General features: G+C 45.9%; 1 protein-coding gene and 1 pseudogene across 2 annotated transcripts in view; both read left to right on the top strand.

Annotated features, from left to right (window-relative positions):
• mybpc2a (myosin binding protein Ca) overlaps positions 1–8,535 on the top strand; it is a 42,526-nt gene extending 33,991 nt beyond the window's left edge. Inside the window, exons 21-27 of the mRNA XM_083649064.1 lie at positions 961–1,049; positions 3,112–3,307; positions 4,946–5,085; positions 6,139–6,298; positions 7,078–7,214; positions 7,605–7,791; positions 8,145–8,535. Coding sequence (XP_083505190.1) covers positions 961–1,049; positions 3,112–3,307; positions 4,946–5,085; positions 6,139–6,298; positions 7,078–7,214; positions 7,605–7,791; positions 8,145–8,179 — 944 coding nt within the window. The 3' untranslated portion in view covers positions 8,180–8,535. The remainder of the gene's footprint in view (positions 1–960; positions 1,050–3,111; positions 3,308–4,945; positions 5,086–6,138; positions 6,299–7,077; positions 7,215–7,604; positions 7,792–8,144) is intronic.
• A 4,165-nt stretch (positions 8,536–12,700) lies between these two features.
• LOC310787515 (plastin-3 pseudogene) lies at positions 12,701–14,575 on the top strand (annotated as a pseudogene). Its single transcript has one exon. The product of its transcript is annotated as a plastin-3 pseudogene (transcript).
• The last annotated feature ends 2,090 nt before the right edge of the window (positions 14,576–16,665 follow it).

Here is a 16,665-nt window from a genome sequence, read left to right as displayed (position 1 = left end):
GCGTCAATGGGTCTTTTCACTGCCATACGATAGATAGCGCTCTTGGCCACCTTTGAAGTGATTACCGTACTCGTCTAGTCCTCTGCAAGTCAGAGTTTTCCCCCCACAATACCAGTCAGCTTTCTCAGCATTGATCTCCCTTCATGGAGGAAGCTCAAAACACATCCAGCCCGGTGCCTCAAAGCGCGGTACAATGAGTTGCTTCCCCCAGGCTTGACGTGTTGTAACACGGGCTCTTACAGTCACTCAACACGGAATGATTTCTTTCACAACAAACTGGTAAACGCACACCAATCGCAGCTCGTGTCAGTTAGATCAGTCATCCGCTTTGTAAACCCTCACATAGTGTACATTTCAGCCATCAACTATGGTCCCAGACCTCCACACATCGAGTACCAGGAAGCACCAGCTTCTCACGGAGAACACGAGAGTGTGACTCTCCCCGGTGCGCACACCCCACCTGCTTTGCTGCACAAAAAGGCAGTTTTCTCAGCTGTCTGGTGAGAGACGCATGGTGTCAGTGGAAACAACCCACATTCACTAAAGAACGGAGAAACAAAAACAATTTTTCCCATGAAAGTAGACTTTGTTCTGTCTTTTGGGATATTCTGTGTTTAAATAGTCATAGAAGAAAATATTATGTGGGTCGAGGAAAATCACTGAAAATGCTCACAAACCCTGGCAGTGGCTGGTGACTTTTCATTTGGAACTCTGGCAGGGAATGAGTAAATGCAATACCTAGATTTGCTCACAAACATGCATGCACATACTACACACACACACACACACACACACACACACACACACACACACACACACACACACACACACATGGACTGCTCACACACAAACATATCCTTCTGAATGTACACATGCTGTGAACTTTATATATGTCCACTCCCCACCACCCACTGTCTACTTATCCTTTCATTCTCTGTCTCCCATGGGTCCACATCTCAGAGCACCCGAAGATCCGCTTGCCTCGCAATCTGAGAACCAAACTCATCAGGACAGTGGGCGAGAAGCTCAATTTGGTCATCCCCTTCCAGGTTAGAGCCGGCCAACCGACCAAGCTGGAGTTCTTTTCTTTTTGCCGCTGAGTTTAGCTTTGCAGGATAGCAGAGAAAGAAAGTTCTGTCAAGCTCGTACAGTACGATGTGCTTCAAGATTAGTAGGTTCCTTTTACATCTGCCCTGTATTGAACTGTTGACTGAAACTCTGGGGCATTTCTAATCCTTTAGTTGGGTTTATTTGAAGAGTGGAGAACAAGGCTATGGAGTTTGGAAGCATGCCTAAAAATCACTCCCTGATCCACATGAAATGGGTCATTGCAGGGGGCTTTCAAGTGAACCCCAGAGTGGTTTATTTGAAGTAAGAACACAACCGGACCAAAGATAGGAAAACAGCCAAGAGATGCCACTTCTAATAGTTATTTAGCCTAGCCTAGTCGATTAGTTTTCATTTACAGTTTGCCATACTTGTTATGCCTCCCCTGGCGACAGCCGTGGCCGGAGGCATTATGTTTTCGGGTTGTCCCGCCGTCCGTCCCATTCTCGTTAACGTGATATTGCATAATGAATGCAATACATCAGGAACACCTGGAGGGAATTTCATTACATCTGCCACAGACATCCACTTGGACTCAAGGATAAACTGTTTTTGGTGGTCAAAAGGTCAACATCACTGTGACCTCAAAAAAGATGTTTTTGGCCACAACTCAAGAAGCTAATTATCACCAAATTTCACCGAATGCCATATAAAGTGAACTGATGACATTTTATATCAACAAGTTCAAAGTTAAACTCCAATGTGACATCTTTATTTATTTATTTATTTATTTATTTATTTATTTATTTATTTATTTATTTATTTATTTATTTATTTGTTTGTTTGTTTGTTTGTTTGTTTATTTATTATTTTACTGCTGTAGCTGAGAAAATTATCTCGGGTCTTTCTACAAAAACAGTGGACATGCTGTCACTTTCTTTTGCAGACACCAAAATCTTAATACAGTAATGACATTAATTATATTGATTTGGACCTCAAGATACTTGTTTCAGCCCAACCTTGTCACTTTCTCTCCCTGGATGACACCCAGGACAGGGGGCCTCCTGTTCCTCTGGTAGTCCACCACAAGCTCATAGGTTTTGCTGATCTTAAGCTTCAGGTGATTGTCATCGTACCGTGTGACAAAGCTCTCTATCAGCCCCCTGTAATTCTCTGTAAAAATAGTCTCTCTAAAGAATAGTGAGAAACACGACATGTTTCTCACTGGAAATTATCCACTGGAATCATACATGTCAATATAGTGATAACTATAACGTCAATTTCAATACAATACACTTAATAAAGTATATTTTATTAAATTCCTTCAAAGTCTTCACTACAGTACATATATTCAGCAGTCTGGACAGTCCGTGTAAACTGCAACTTGACTTGTTGGCGGAGGCACACAACCACGAGGCGGTTATGTCCCAATACACTTTGTATTTGTGTTTTTAATAATTAAGTATCTAAATAAATGCTTAATAAAACCTTATCAGACAGAAGACCTTTTTTCTCAAGCTCAATTTCAAAGCACAGCTGTGAGCAAGAGCAGAAGGGCACAGGAGGGTTACATCACAACAACTTGCAAACTGCCGTAACTAATTGGCAATAGCCAGCAAACCCCAAGTAAAGAGGGAAACATTGTTGAAACTGAAGATGCACAAAAGAAAGATAGCGATGGCTCTGCTTGCTCTTGAAGATGAGGATGAGGAGCCCATTCTGAAAAGGATGTGGGTACATCACGTCCTCTCAGGGGGAGCAGAGCAGCCACAATTTCATCATGTCATCCAAAAGCTAGAGAGAGTCGGTTCTAAGAGATAAATAACTGAAAAAAGTCACAGACACGTTCATAAAAGCATCCTGTGATCACAGCCAAACAAAGCCTAACGATTCACATGGTGTCTTGATAATTAAATTCAGGTTGTTAAATTTGTCTGTTAGTGTTCAAAGTTTTGTAAAAAAAATAAAAATAAAGTTATTTTACCTCTGGGAGAAAATGCCTTTAGAGAGTATTTCCCACTGAATACTTTCAATATATTTTTGAATTGTTCGTTCTATCTGCAGGGTAAGCCTCGCCCCGTAGTGACCTGGTTCAGAGATGACGTGCCCCTGGAGGACAGCACCGTGGGGGTTCGAACCTCCGACATGGACACCATCCTCTTCATCCGCTCAGCGGCGAGAGCCCACTCTGGCAAATACACGCTGTCCGTCCAGATCGAGAACATCATGGACAAGGCCGACATACACATTCAGATCGTAGGTCAGTCCCGTCGTGGCGACACCGCCCGCACACGTCCTGTGACATGCTCCTTCATTAGGATTAGACCACTTCACACGCTACCGTTAATAACCTGTTTGGAAGAGGATGATGGCATGAACCCAAATCTGTGACATGTCAAGAGTTTTTTAATTTGATGATAATTCCTCATTTCATACTCCCAGGGATCTGTGACTCAAAGTAGCGAATCATCAAAGCGTTGATTCCCCGCTCGCGTAATCCTGGCTCCTGCACTGCCACTGCGGCCGCCGACTCATTGCCCAAGTTCAGGGCTCGTCTCCCTGGGTCAGGGTGCCGTGTGGATTATTCGCCAGGGCTCTGCTCGGATTATTTGCGTGTAGACTGGGATTAGCCTTGGATTTTGGGGCGCTACACTGTCATTTCCTCAGATGGGAGGGTTGGACTAATGAGAAGTTCTGCGTCTCCTGATCAGACCGCCCAGCTGCTCTGTCACAGTGCTGCTCCAGCAGGAGAGTGCAGGGAAGGATTAGAGGGTGAAAGCAGCTGTGCTGCACGGTGTGTTTGTACTGCATTTCACTATGCTGTATGAAAGAGCACGCGGAGCAAGATTAACGACAAATACATTACTATGCCGGACAGTATTCCTGTACGATCCTGACTGTGTAGGACGCAGCACAAAGGAGGATCGATAAGCATACTGTAGGGTGTGCTGCTCTGTAATCCAGGCAGGCACAGCACACCGCTCCCTTTGTGTCTGCTCTGTGCCTGTGGAACCCAGTGGGCAGTGGTGGCCCCACGCTTACAGAAGTGACCTTGTAACCAGAAGGTCGTCGGTTCAATCCCCGGGACGGGCAAGATAAATATGGGTGGGGAAACTGAAAAGGCAGTGCTTGCCCCTCCCTCATTACCACCGTTGAGGTGCCCTTGAGCAAGGCCCATTAACCCCAACCGCTCCAGTGGAGTTGCTCAGTGGCCAGCAGATCAGACTGTGGTTGTACTGGTCAGCTTCCAGGTATGAATGTGTGTGTGAATGTGAACAGGGCACTCCTGAAAAAAAGAGCATTGCTCTCAGTGAGACTCCCCTGGATAAATAAAGGTTAAAACAATGTGAATGTGAGTCCTCGTGAGTCCCGTGTGGTAGCGAGTAGCTTGGTTAAACTCACTCCCCAGTATAAAGGCCCAGTAACCAGCTCCGCCAAGGGAGTTAGCTCTCTTGGTGTTGCAGTTAGCGTGTGCGCAAGCGGGAGATCGGTGGATCGAATCCCGCCTCCACCCCTCGGCAAGCCCTTAAAATGGGTTGCTGCCACAACTGTCAACACAACTCAGGCTACACCTGCACTGGGTTTCTAGTAAATATATGCAGCTATCACCTGGTCTTGAAACTTTGCCTCTTGCTCTGCTGTCAATCTGTGCCAATCTCGGCCTCTATGAGCGTTGATCTTCTTTTTTCTCGTTCACAGTCTCACACAAATTCTCCCAACTCTCATGTCCAACCCTTACCTCCCAACTCTCATGTCCAACCCTTACCTCCCAACTCTCATGTCCAACCCTTACCTCCCAACTCTCATGTCCAACCCTTACCTCCCAACTCTCATGTCCAACCCTTACCTCCCAACTCTCACCTGCAACTCGTGTCCCCTCTCTCACAAACCCCTGCAGAGAAGCCTGGTCCTCCCATCGCTGTGCGTGTCACAGACGTCTGGGGCTTCAACGCTGCACTGGAGTGGAAGCCGCCCAAAGACGACGGCAACTGTGAGATCACCGGCTACACCATCCAGAAGGCCGACAGCAAGACCAAGGTACGTCTGATTGGAGGAATGGCCACGTGTGTGTGTGTGTGTGTGTGTGTGTGTGTGTGTGTGTGTGTGTGTGTGTGTGCGCGTGCGTGCATGTGTTTGTCTGGCGACCGGCCATATTGCAGGTCCTCTTGGCAAACAGCTGAGTGCGATATACTTCATCGATATCGTGCCAAGATAGTGTAGCTTGTTAGCTAGCTAACCATAGTGTCAGGTCAACTAACCATCACTGGTCTGTGGTAGCCAAATACATCTGTATTTGCAATAGCCACATTGTAAGAGTAGAGACTAGGCTAAAAACAAGGCAGTTTACATTTGGAAACAAATCCACCATATCCGTCATCTACTCTATACTTTAATTGACTTACATTCACTTCACATGTATTGTTCTTATTTTATTTTTTTGCCCAGTTTGATATACCATATTAAGCTATGGTAACAATTTATTTGGATAGTCAAAGAGTCTACAGAGTAGCATTTCAACAGCTTATTAGTTGACATCCAACAATTCAACTGTTTCACTTGTCTGTAGATGTTTGTCTGTAGATGTTTAACAGATTCCCGTTCCACACACCTGATCCTATCACCTGGAGATAATTATTCTGACAATATGTAGGTATGCTCATGAATTGTCACATACTCTATAGATAATCTGTTAAACATATACAGAGAATGTCAACTAATAAGCTGTTGAAATGTTACAAATACTCTGTGGTCGGGCTGTCCAAATAAAGTGTTACCTTTTGTGTAGAGCCGCTTCTCCAAAGGACCTCCATGATGGTGCCAGGTGTGGTTGCTAGGAGATTTGTGACTGGACTACAGTACAAAGCTTCTATATACCGTCATGGTCATTAGGTTGTAGGACTCAACTCAGCTCAACTCAGGTAATGGAAACTTGATCTAGAGCAGATCGAAGAACATGACTGCTGGGGCTAGGAGTTTCCTCAGCTTCCTCAGGCTCAACTCCGGCTATAAGCCTCTTTAAAGCTCTGCTTCCACCCCCTCTCTCTCCTTCTCTCTCTCTGTGTCTCTCTATCTCTTTCTCCCTCTCATCAGGAATGGTTCACGGTCTATGAGCACAACCACAGGCCCAGCTGCACTGTGTCTGACCTGGTCATGGGGAACGAGTATTCCTTCAGAGTGTTCAGCGAAAACATCTGTGGCCTCAGCGACGAGGCCGGCATCAGCAAGAACACGGCCATCATCGCCAAAACAGGTAATGAATTCCCCGCAGAGCGCCGCGAACTGATAGCATCACTGTGGATGCCAAGGACATGGAACGCATGCTGAGCTATATGCTGTATCCAGTTAAAACACAAACTCCATCTGCAACTTGTCAACATTATGCTAAGGCAAGGTGAGGGTTACAAGAGAATGCATCCATACAGTCAGGGTTGGCGATTAACGGAGTAATGTAATGGGATTACTCTGATATGTTTACTAAAAACTGTTAACTGTACTCTGTTACTTCAGAATACAGATACAGTACATGTGATTAGTAATTACTGTGGATTACTTGAGCATATTTTAAAGGGAAAATAATTTAGACTGTCATTATGTTAGACACAAACATCTTGTGACACAGTGTTAAGTAATGGTTAATAGGCTACTGGCTGCAGATGATGAGAACAACTAGACGGGGAAATTAACACCTGCCACCAAATGCTGTTTTTTTGTGATTGTTGCATTTGCGTGCTCTACCAGAAAATGTGGCAGCTAACCAACCAATCTCTTTTGTGTTCCAAAAAGCAGTCTGGCTGGTAAAATTGCGAGAGATTTGCTTAATTCTTAGACACCACCTATGTGTGACCTGTGGATGAATCAGAAATGAGTTTCCTGGCCTTGTAATTCAAATGGTAATATCCAAAAGGAGGCGAATCGCTGGTTTAACAGCAATGTTAGAGGCAAAACAGTCAACATTGAGTGTAATAGAAAACAGACAAATGGTCTAATGTGTAATTAATTAAGGGGTGTAACACTCCTCTGTCTGTCCAGGTTTGGCATATAACCCAGCACCCTTCAAAGAGAAAGACATGAACAGGTCCCCCAAGTTTACAGCGCCCCTGGTGGACAGGTGTGTGGTTGCAGGCTACTCCGCCGCCATCAGCTGCTCCGTCCGCGGCTGCCCCAAGGTATTTGCATCCATAGTAAAGGGTTTTGTGTCACAGGGAAACGATAGCATAGATTTGTGCAGTCACACAGTGCGAGCGGAGCAGTCGGAGGGGATTTCGATGCATTGACAGCAGGAGTGTATTTTTATGTAGTGTGCACTGCAGCTAGAACAAGAGGTGGAGCAGGAAGATATTTGAACACGCATTTTTTAATCGGCAAAGATTTGTCAAGCCGAAATGTTGGCCTAATTTCACCTCTCCTTATTTCCCCCTCTTTCTGTTCTCCTACCCTCTCAACATCCCTCGCTCCGTTTATACGCTCCCTCCTCCACCCGTCTCTGTCGATTTTCCTCCTCCTCCACTATCCAAAATCCCCTCACTGCCACTTCCTTTGAACTTTCTCACTCTCAGCCCAAGATCGTCTGGATGAAGAACAAAATGATCATTGGCGAAGACCCCAAGTATCTGATGCGAAACAACCAGGGCGTGTTGACTCTGAATATCCGCAAGCCAAGCATGTTTGACGGGGGCAAGTACACCTGCAGGGCCATCAACGACCTGGGGCAAGACGAGGTGGAGTGCAAGCTGGAGGTCCGAGGTATGCTATCTGAACTACGCTACCCAGAATGCCATAGATCCCAGAGAGAGTGAAAGAGGAAGGTCAGGGTCAGGTTTTGCTCCCTGGCAGTTGACAGTCCTCAATCAAACCCAGTGTGACAAATCTCTATCTCCTCAACCATTTTGACTGATCTCTTTTGGCGAGAAGTTGCGCACAAGAGGGATACAAGTTGAAATTCTAGCCGCCTGCACTGCATATAAATCATCTTAGTGTATTTGTCAGTTGGAGTTTCAGAGCCATGGATGACTCCAGTAGCTTCTTTAAATAGATGATCTACTAGCCTCTCATGCTGATTTGAATTTCTCTTCTTCTCTTTTCCCCTTTCTCCCCAGTTGTACAAGAGAAAGTAGAGGGGGAGAGGAAATGAGCGACGGCACGGAACAGCAGAGGATACATTTGAACAGGAATAGCAATGGATTATGTATAACGGGATAGTCATGAATAAATATGATTAGAATAGATCACTGGGGAGGCTCTAAAGCCAACCCCCCCTCCCTGCCCCCTGTATGCTTGCTTCTCGCCGCTGCTATGACAAATGCTACATCAGTATTACAGTTATGTACTGTACTGCATGCCATAAATTATTACAGCAAGCTGCCACCTTGTCACTTCCTAATTGAGAATAGCTAGAGAGCGGTGTGTGGCCACACTGCCCCTCTGTTACAGTGTTACAGCATACAGATGGATCCTTCTTATCTGTGAAGTCAACCTGTCACTGAGCACACTTATAAAACCGCCATTCATCCATTATGCTTCCCCCGTGTTGTCTGTTTGGTGTCCTGGATGTTTTTATAGGTGGGGGGGGGGGGATTTATGATTGTGATGCAGCTATAGCACTGAAACCATGGCAGTGTGACCGAGCGGCTGCGCCCCTCTCCTTCCTCGGTGGGGTATTAGGTGCGGGATGACCGGGAAGGGGGGGTGCGTTTGGGGGGGGGCCTGTCGGTTCGAGACGCTTGAATGGAGGGATCACTACCCACCCAGGCATGGCCGACATCATGTAGCCAGCAGGATTATAGGGGCTCTTACACACAGATGACAGCCACCTGCTGCATCCTTGACACACACATGCTGAGAGAGAGCGCACGCGCAAACATGAAGGCATTGACACACACACACACACACACACACACACACACCTAAACACACACACACACACATACTGTACACACACACACACACACACACACACACACAGACACACACCCCTTATTCCCACCCTCACACACTCTCAGTCTCAGACAGACATTCCTCTTGGCATGACCTATACTGGTAGGCCTTTATAGATACATGGCTTAGACTCGCGCGCACATGCAAACACAAACACACACTCCTCATTAGCATCACACACTAGAGACTAATTAATGCACCCATCAGCACTGCCCTAATTAGCTCTCCCACGTCATTACTGAGCAAACGAATTACCGCTAATTTACACACCCGCAAAACAAACACAGCGCCGTCTCTACTGGGAGAGTCCGCCGCGGCTCGCCTCGCACACCAAATTAAGGTCTCGCCGATGTGCTGCAATCCAAACCAGGGTCCCGAGTGCCACCCCACCTCCACCCAACCCCCACCACCTCCACCCAACCCCCACCACCTCCCAATTCATCTCAACTAACTGACAGCGGAAGATTTGAAAAAGGTCAAATCGGAGACAAAAGCAGAAGTGTGAGATGCGACTGAACACATCAAACAGTTTGAGTTTGTGGGCTCGGGCCCCTGTGTGTTTTCCACAGAATAAATAAATCACCCTCCTCTAGAGACATGAGGGCACTCTCTCTCCAGGTCCGTCCCACTGTGACTGCGTTGGCCCCTGGTCCCCCGTCTCTCCAGCAGAGGGGGTAAGAGCACGGTGACAAAGACCATGACTGACCATTATTTGGGTCTATGGTGTAATTGTGAGTGGCAGGTTATTAAAAACTACTAAACAAAAAAAAATGACTACTGAAAACCCAGAGGCTTCCAGAATGTGCCAGCCTAATCCTGACACCCCTGAAACGTTCAGCACTTCTGAGTACAATAGATTGCATTTCCTCCTTTACACTGCAGCATGTTGCTATAAAGATTAGTTGAAACAGGGTGAGGGTGTAAATGCCCATATAAAGCAGGGAAAATCCTCCAGATACCTGAAAGTAGGCCACAATTGGTTGTTTCCTTAGCACAGTAGACCTGCAGTGCAGCACACAGCTTAAATTTTGAAGCCCGCCAAGCTGTAAATGATTCTGCCAGTGTGTGTGGCTGTGCGTGTGTATATCTGCGTGCGTGTCTTATTTGTGGATTACGGGTGAGGTTGATATGATCTTATTGTCAGTTAACCTGAGACGCAGCGTGGCGCGCTACTCTGCTGATTGACACATGAAAGCAGTGTTGAAGATACACTGCGTGTGAGGAAGCTTTGGGGAAAAACAGATTGTTCAGAAAACAGCATGTAACCCTGATACTCCACCTGTACTCTACCATGTAACCCTGATACTCCACCTGTACTCTACCCTATAACCCTGATACTCCATCTGTACTCTACCATGTAACCCTGATACTCCACCTGTACTCTACCATGTAACCCTGATACTCCACCTGTACTCTACCATGTAACCCTGATACTCCACCTGTACTCTACCATGTAACCCTGATACTCCACCTGTACTCTACCATGTAACCCTGATACACCACCTGTACTCTACCATGTAACCCTGATACACCACCTGTACTCTACCATGTAACCCTGATACTCCACCTGTAACCCTGATACTCCACCTGTACTCTACCATGTAACCCTGATACTCCACCTGTACTCTACCTGTACTCCACCTGTACTCTACCCTATGTTGTTCACGCTCTGAGAAGTGATGTCTGTTGCTAAGCAATCAAACTAATTGTATCTACTGGCACATCATCTGCAAGCCTTAAGACACTTTCAGGAACATGTGGAAGTGCAGGTATACAAGACGACCTCTCCCTTGCTCAGCTTTGAATACATCCATGGCTCAGACACACGGCTCCGATTCAGGGAGCTTTAAGAAGTACGCGGGGGGGATAATGGAGCATTTTGCTTTTCCCTCTTTCCCTGTGACACGTACACCTTAAGGCTCTTTAAGTTTGTGATTTCTGAATGAATAATGAATGTGGAAGCATGGCGTATGAAGCCCAGGAGTAAACCATAGGCATCACTGTGCACTATACAGGCCTGTTGCCTTCCTAATATTAGAACAGGGCTGCTTCAGATGAAGACGAGACAAGAAACAGTGATAAGACAGACTTAGCAGGCGGAAGGGAGGCATACAGAATCAGTAGGGTGCACCACTCTGTGTGTGTGTGTGTTTTGCTTTCACCAAATATTTAGTCAATGAGATTTTTGATAAATAATCATCAGTAATGTGGATATGATGACTAAGTGGGTAAAGGCAAATGGAACAGCTAGACCAGTCTGGTACTGTAATGCAGCCTTTAAAACCAGGAAAAGACAACCTATAGTGACATCCATGATCAATCGCTCGAGTGACATCACTGACTGATGACATCACTCACTGATGATAGATGGAAGGATTTGATGTCACAAGTGTGTGTGTGTTAGGGCTGAGCGATAAGGACAAAATAATCAAATATAATATTTTTGACCAAGGCCCTTTCTCAATATGGGTTATTGTGTCCCTGGAAACGTCATCAGTCGCAGCCCAAGTACTGTTCCAATACAAAGTTCACATAATTTTGCTTAAAATTCACCGAATTTTAAGCATTCTTGGGCTTGCAACTGATGATGTTTCCAGGGACACAAAACGAACCCATAAAGGGCAGATATTACAGAAACTTCCTAACTTGAAAGTCCTATCTTAACTGTTTGGTAACCATGGTAGCCTAATTAAGTTAGGACCTGATTTAGGAAAATACCCACAGATTAACAGTATATAAATCAATATTCCCATCATAATTTAAGATAGGAAAAGTGTATTACAGAAGCATCCTAACTTCCTCAAATCCGCTAGGCTGTCCTAAATTCAACTGGAGCTTTATAGTTATAGGCTAACTTGAACCTCTAACGTTATAGCTGCGCTTTTATTACATTTACAAAACCAACACAATTTCCACAGGCGTAACTTATTTGCTGAAGCCGGCTCCTGCAGTACCCGAATGATGTGCTGCCTACACTTTGACGACAAAACGCTCATTGATACAGCCTGGCTCACCCGGCACATGATTCTGCAGTTAGCCCGTGTGCTGCGGCCAGCGTTGGAGAGGCAAACCAGGCGACAGTACAGGGCTCGCCCGGTTGTAAACAAGTGACGAATGCACTTTGTTTTACTCAATTTAACGTTAGCGCTACACACATCCACCAGTTGAGAAATGAGGAAGTAGTGTCTGTTGCTACGGTAACAGGCATACAAGTTGATAACAGATTGAGACATAAAATAGGATTTAGTAAGATAAGATAGGATTCCTTAAAGTTTTTGCTTCTGTAATACAAAATCTGAAAAAATCCTAACTTAAGAATTAAGATAAGTTTCTAAAAGACAACCTACATCATGATGGCATCACAATCGCTCGAGTGACATCACTGATGACATCACTGACTGATGACATCATTGATGACATCACTCACTGATGATGTCATCACTCACTGGTGACATCATTGATGACATCACTCACTGATGATGTCATCACTCACTGGTGACATCATTGATGACATCACTCACTGATGATAGGATGGGAAGGATTTATGACATCACTGATGATGTCACAATGTCTCTGACATCATCTGTGATGTCATAAATCCTTCCCTGCAGGACTATATAAAAGGTCAAGTGGGTTTCTCGGGCACAATAGACAAGGCTCTCTGGCATTTCAGACACCTTTCTCTGATTGACTTACACTGAAAAAGAAAAAACAGAAAATGGCAGGAAAGATTGAAAAAGAAGAGCTGGAAGAACTGAGAGAGGCCTTCCGGAAAGTTGATCTTGACAGCAACGGCTTTATCTCTGACTATGAACTCCATCAGCTCTTCAAAGTGGCCAACCTTCCCCTGCCTGGATACAGGGTCCGAGAGATCATCCAGAAACTTGATCGCAACAAGGATAATAACATCAGTTTCAATGAGTTTGTGGCGATCTTCCAAGAACTGAAGAGCAGTGAAATTGCCAAAACTTTCCGCAAGGCCATCAACAGAAAAGAAGGGATCCTGGCCATTGGGGGAACGTCCGAGCTGTCCAGTGAAGGGACGCAACACTCCTTCTCTGAGGAGGAGAGATTTGCTTTTGTGAACTGGATCAACTCTGCTCTGGAAAAAGACATTGACTGCAGACATGTCCTGCCCATGAACCCCAAAACAGACTCTCTCTTCAAAGCTATGGGAGACGGTGTCGTTCTCTGCAAAATGATCAACCTGTCAGTGCCAGACACTATTGACGAGAGGGCAATAAATAAGAAAAAGCTGACACCGTTCACAATACAGGAGAATCTGAACTTGGCTCTGAACTCTGCCTCTGCCATCGGCTGCCATGTCGTGAACATTGGAGCTCTAGACCTGAAGGAGGGGAAGCCCCATCTGGTGCTGGGCCTGCTATGGCAGATCATCAAGATTGGCCTGTTTGCTGACATAGAGCTCAGCAAGAACGAAGCACTGGCAGCCTTGCTGAGAGATGAGGAAACCCTAGGGGACCTGATGAAGCTGTCTCCAGAAGAACTGCTTTTGCGCTGGGCCAACTTCCACCTCGAGAATGCAGGCTGGCAGAAGATCAACAACTTCAGCTCGGACATCAAGGACTCTAGGTTATACTTCCACCTCCTGAACCAAATCTCCCCAAAAGGCACAGAGGAAGACAAGCCACGCATAGACATTAACATGGGAGGCTTCAGCGAGAAAGATGCCGTGAAGAGGGCAGAAGCCATGCTGCAGCAGGCGGACAGGCTGGGCTGCCGGCAGTTTTTCACCCCAGCTGACGTCGTCAGTGGAAACCCCAAACTTAACCTGGCCTTTGTGGCCAATCTCTTTAACAAGTATCCATCTCTAACAAAACCAGAGAATGAGGACATTGACTGGGGACTGCTGGAAGGTGAGACACGAGAAGAGAGAACCTTCCGAAACTGGATGAATTCCTTGGGAGTAAACCCACATGTCAATCATCTGTATGGAGACCTAGCAGATGCCATAGTCATCCTGCAGCTTTATGAGAAAATTAAAATACCCGTTGACTGGACCAACAAGGTCAACAAGCCTCCTTACCCCAAGATTGGAACCAACATGAAGAAGTTGGAGAATTGTAACCATGCAGTAGAATTGGGCAAAACAAAAGCCAAGTTCTCCCTTGTTGGCATCGGCGGGGAGGACCTGAACAATGGCAACACCACCCTGACTCTCGCCCTGGTGTGGCAGCTGATGAGAAGGTATATCCTGAATGTATTGGAGGATTTGACAGATGGACAGAAAGCAACACATGATGACTTTATTGTAACCTGGGTCAATAACACGCTGTCTGAGGCTGGGAAAGCAACCAAGATTTCGAGCTTCAAGGGCAAGGAGATCAGCAGCAGTCTGGCAGTGGTGGACCTCATAGATGCCATCCAGCCCGGCAGCATCGTCTACGACCACGTCAAGACAGGCAGCCTCTCTGAAGACGACAAGCTGGACAATGCCAAATACGCCATCTCTATGGCGTGGAAGATTGGAGCACACGTCTACGCTCTCCCAGAAGACCTCGTGGAGGTCAAGCCCAAAATGGTGATGACGGTGTTTGCCTGCTTGATGGGTCGGGGGATGAAGGGAGCCTAAGAGACTTGCTGCATTGTTAGTGTGGCACCACAAGCCATCATCTGGCATATACTCTTGATTATTGTTTTTGTTTCTTATTTTACCAGCTCTTTTGTGTGTATTTTTATCCTTTTATTGGTTTTATAGGATGGTTTTTATTTGTTATTTTAGGCACTGAATGTGACATTGTATTTGATCACTTCGTTGCAAATGTCTGTTTGTGAAGCACTTTGTAACGGTTGTTTTGAAATGTGCTATATAAACTTATTATTATTATTATTATTAGCATTTCAAAAGGGCTTCCCCAGCTGAAGGAGTGAAGACTGGTTTGCAAAAAAAAAAAAAAAAAGTTCATGTATCCCCAACTTTTTTGATTAATAAAAGTGTTTACTGAAGAAAAAATGTGCTTGTCTCTCATTTAAAGTAAGCCTACAACACTAAATTGCTTAAGACATGGGACTTGTGTTATGTCTTAATGTATAAGAATACTGTTTTTTAAAAGCAGCTGCAAGGTTGTTGACATACTTTTACCCAGAAAGACATAAGTTAATTATATCCTTGATGTTAACAAAGCAACATACCATACTGATGAATTATTGCTGACTTCGGAATGGATGAAGAATGAAAGAAGTTTGAGAGGTTGGCTGTTTTCAGCGTGGCACAAGGTATAAAAACACCCAGAAAACATCCTCTCTCTCTTATTGAAGGACCAACAGTATATGTCTTACAGGCCCGGTTCCAACAGTATATGTCTTACAGGCCCGGTTCCTTCCAACAGTATATGTCTTACAGGCCCGGTTCCAACAGTATATGTCTTACAGGCCCGGTTCCTTCCAACAGTATATGTCTTACAGGCCCGGTTCCTTCCAACATGTCTTACAGGCCCGGTTCCAACAGTATATGTCTTACAGGCCCGGTTCCTTCCAACAGTATATGTCTTACAGGCCCGGTTCCTTCCAACATGTCTTACAGGCCCGGTTCCTTCCAACAGTATATGTCTTACAGGCCCGGTTCCAACAGTATATGTCTTACAGGCCCGGTTCCAACAGTATATGTCTTACAGGCCCGGCCGGTTCCAACAGTATATGTCTTACAGGCCCGGTTCCAACAGTATATGTCTTACAGGCCCGGCCGGTTCCAACAGTATATGTCTTACAGGCCCGGTTCCAACAGTACATGTCTTACAGACCCGGCCGGTTCCAACAGTATGTCTTACAGGCCCGGCCGGTTCCAACAGTATATGTCTTACAGGCCCGACCGGTTCCAACAGTATATGTCTTACAGGCCCGGTTCCAACAGTATATGTCTTACAGGCCCGGCCGGTTCCAACAGTATATGTCTTACAGGCCCGGTTCCAACAGTATATATCTTACAGGCCCGGCCGGTACCAACAGTATATGTCTTACAGGCCCGGTTCCAACAGTATATGTCTTACAGGCCCGGCCGGTTCCAACAGTATATGTCTTACAGGCCCGGCCGGTTCCAACAGTACATGTCTTACAGGCCCGGTTCCAACAGTATATGTCTTACAGGCCCGGCCGGTTCCAACAGTATATGCGGTTCCAACAGTATATGTCTTACAGGCCCGGCCGGTTCCAACAGTATATGTCTTACAGGCCCGGCCGGTTCCAACAGTATATGTCTTACAGGCCCGGCCGGTTCCAACAGTATATGCGGTTCCAACAGTATATGTCTTACAGGCCCGGCCGGTTCCAACACTATATGTCTTACAGGCCCGGTTCCAACAGTATATGTCTTACAGGCCCGGCCGGTTCCAACAGTATATGCGGTTCCAACAGTATATGTCTTACAGGCCCGGCCGGTTCCAACAGTATATGTCTTACAGGCCCGGCCGGTTCCAACAGTACATGTCTTACAGGCTCCGCCGGATCCAACAGTATATGTCTTACAGGCCCGGCCGGTTCCAACAGTATATGCGGTTCCAACAGTATATGTCTTACAGGCCCGGCCGGTTCCAACAGTACATGTCTTACAGGCTCCGCCGGATCCAACAGTATATGTCTTACAGGCCCGGTTCCAGGACAAAATTACTTAGGGTCTCGAGCATGATCCCCGATGAACAGATAAGGTCAAGTTTAACAAAAGTGGTC

Source organism: Poromitra crassiceps (assembly GCF_964638095.1).
Source record: "Poromitra crassiceps genome assembly, chromosome: 13".
In the NCBI taxonomy this organism is placed as follows: Eukaryota; Metazoa; Chordata; class Actinopteri; order Beryciformes; family Melamphaidae; genus Poromitra; species Poromitra crassiceps.
The sequence above is the reverse complement of the archived record's forward strand: the minus strand, read 5'-3'. Positions and strand labels throughout refer to the sequence as shown.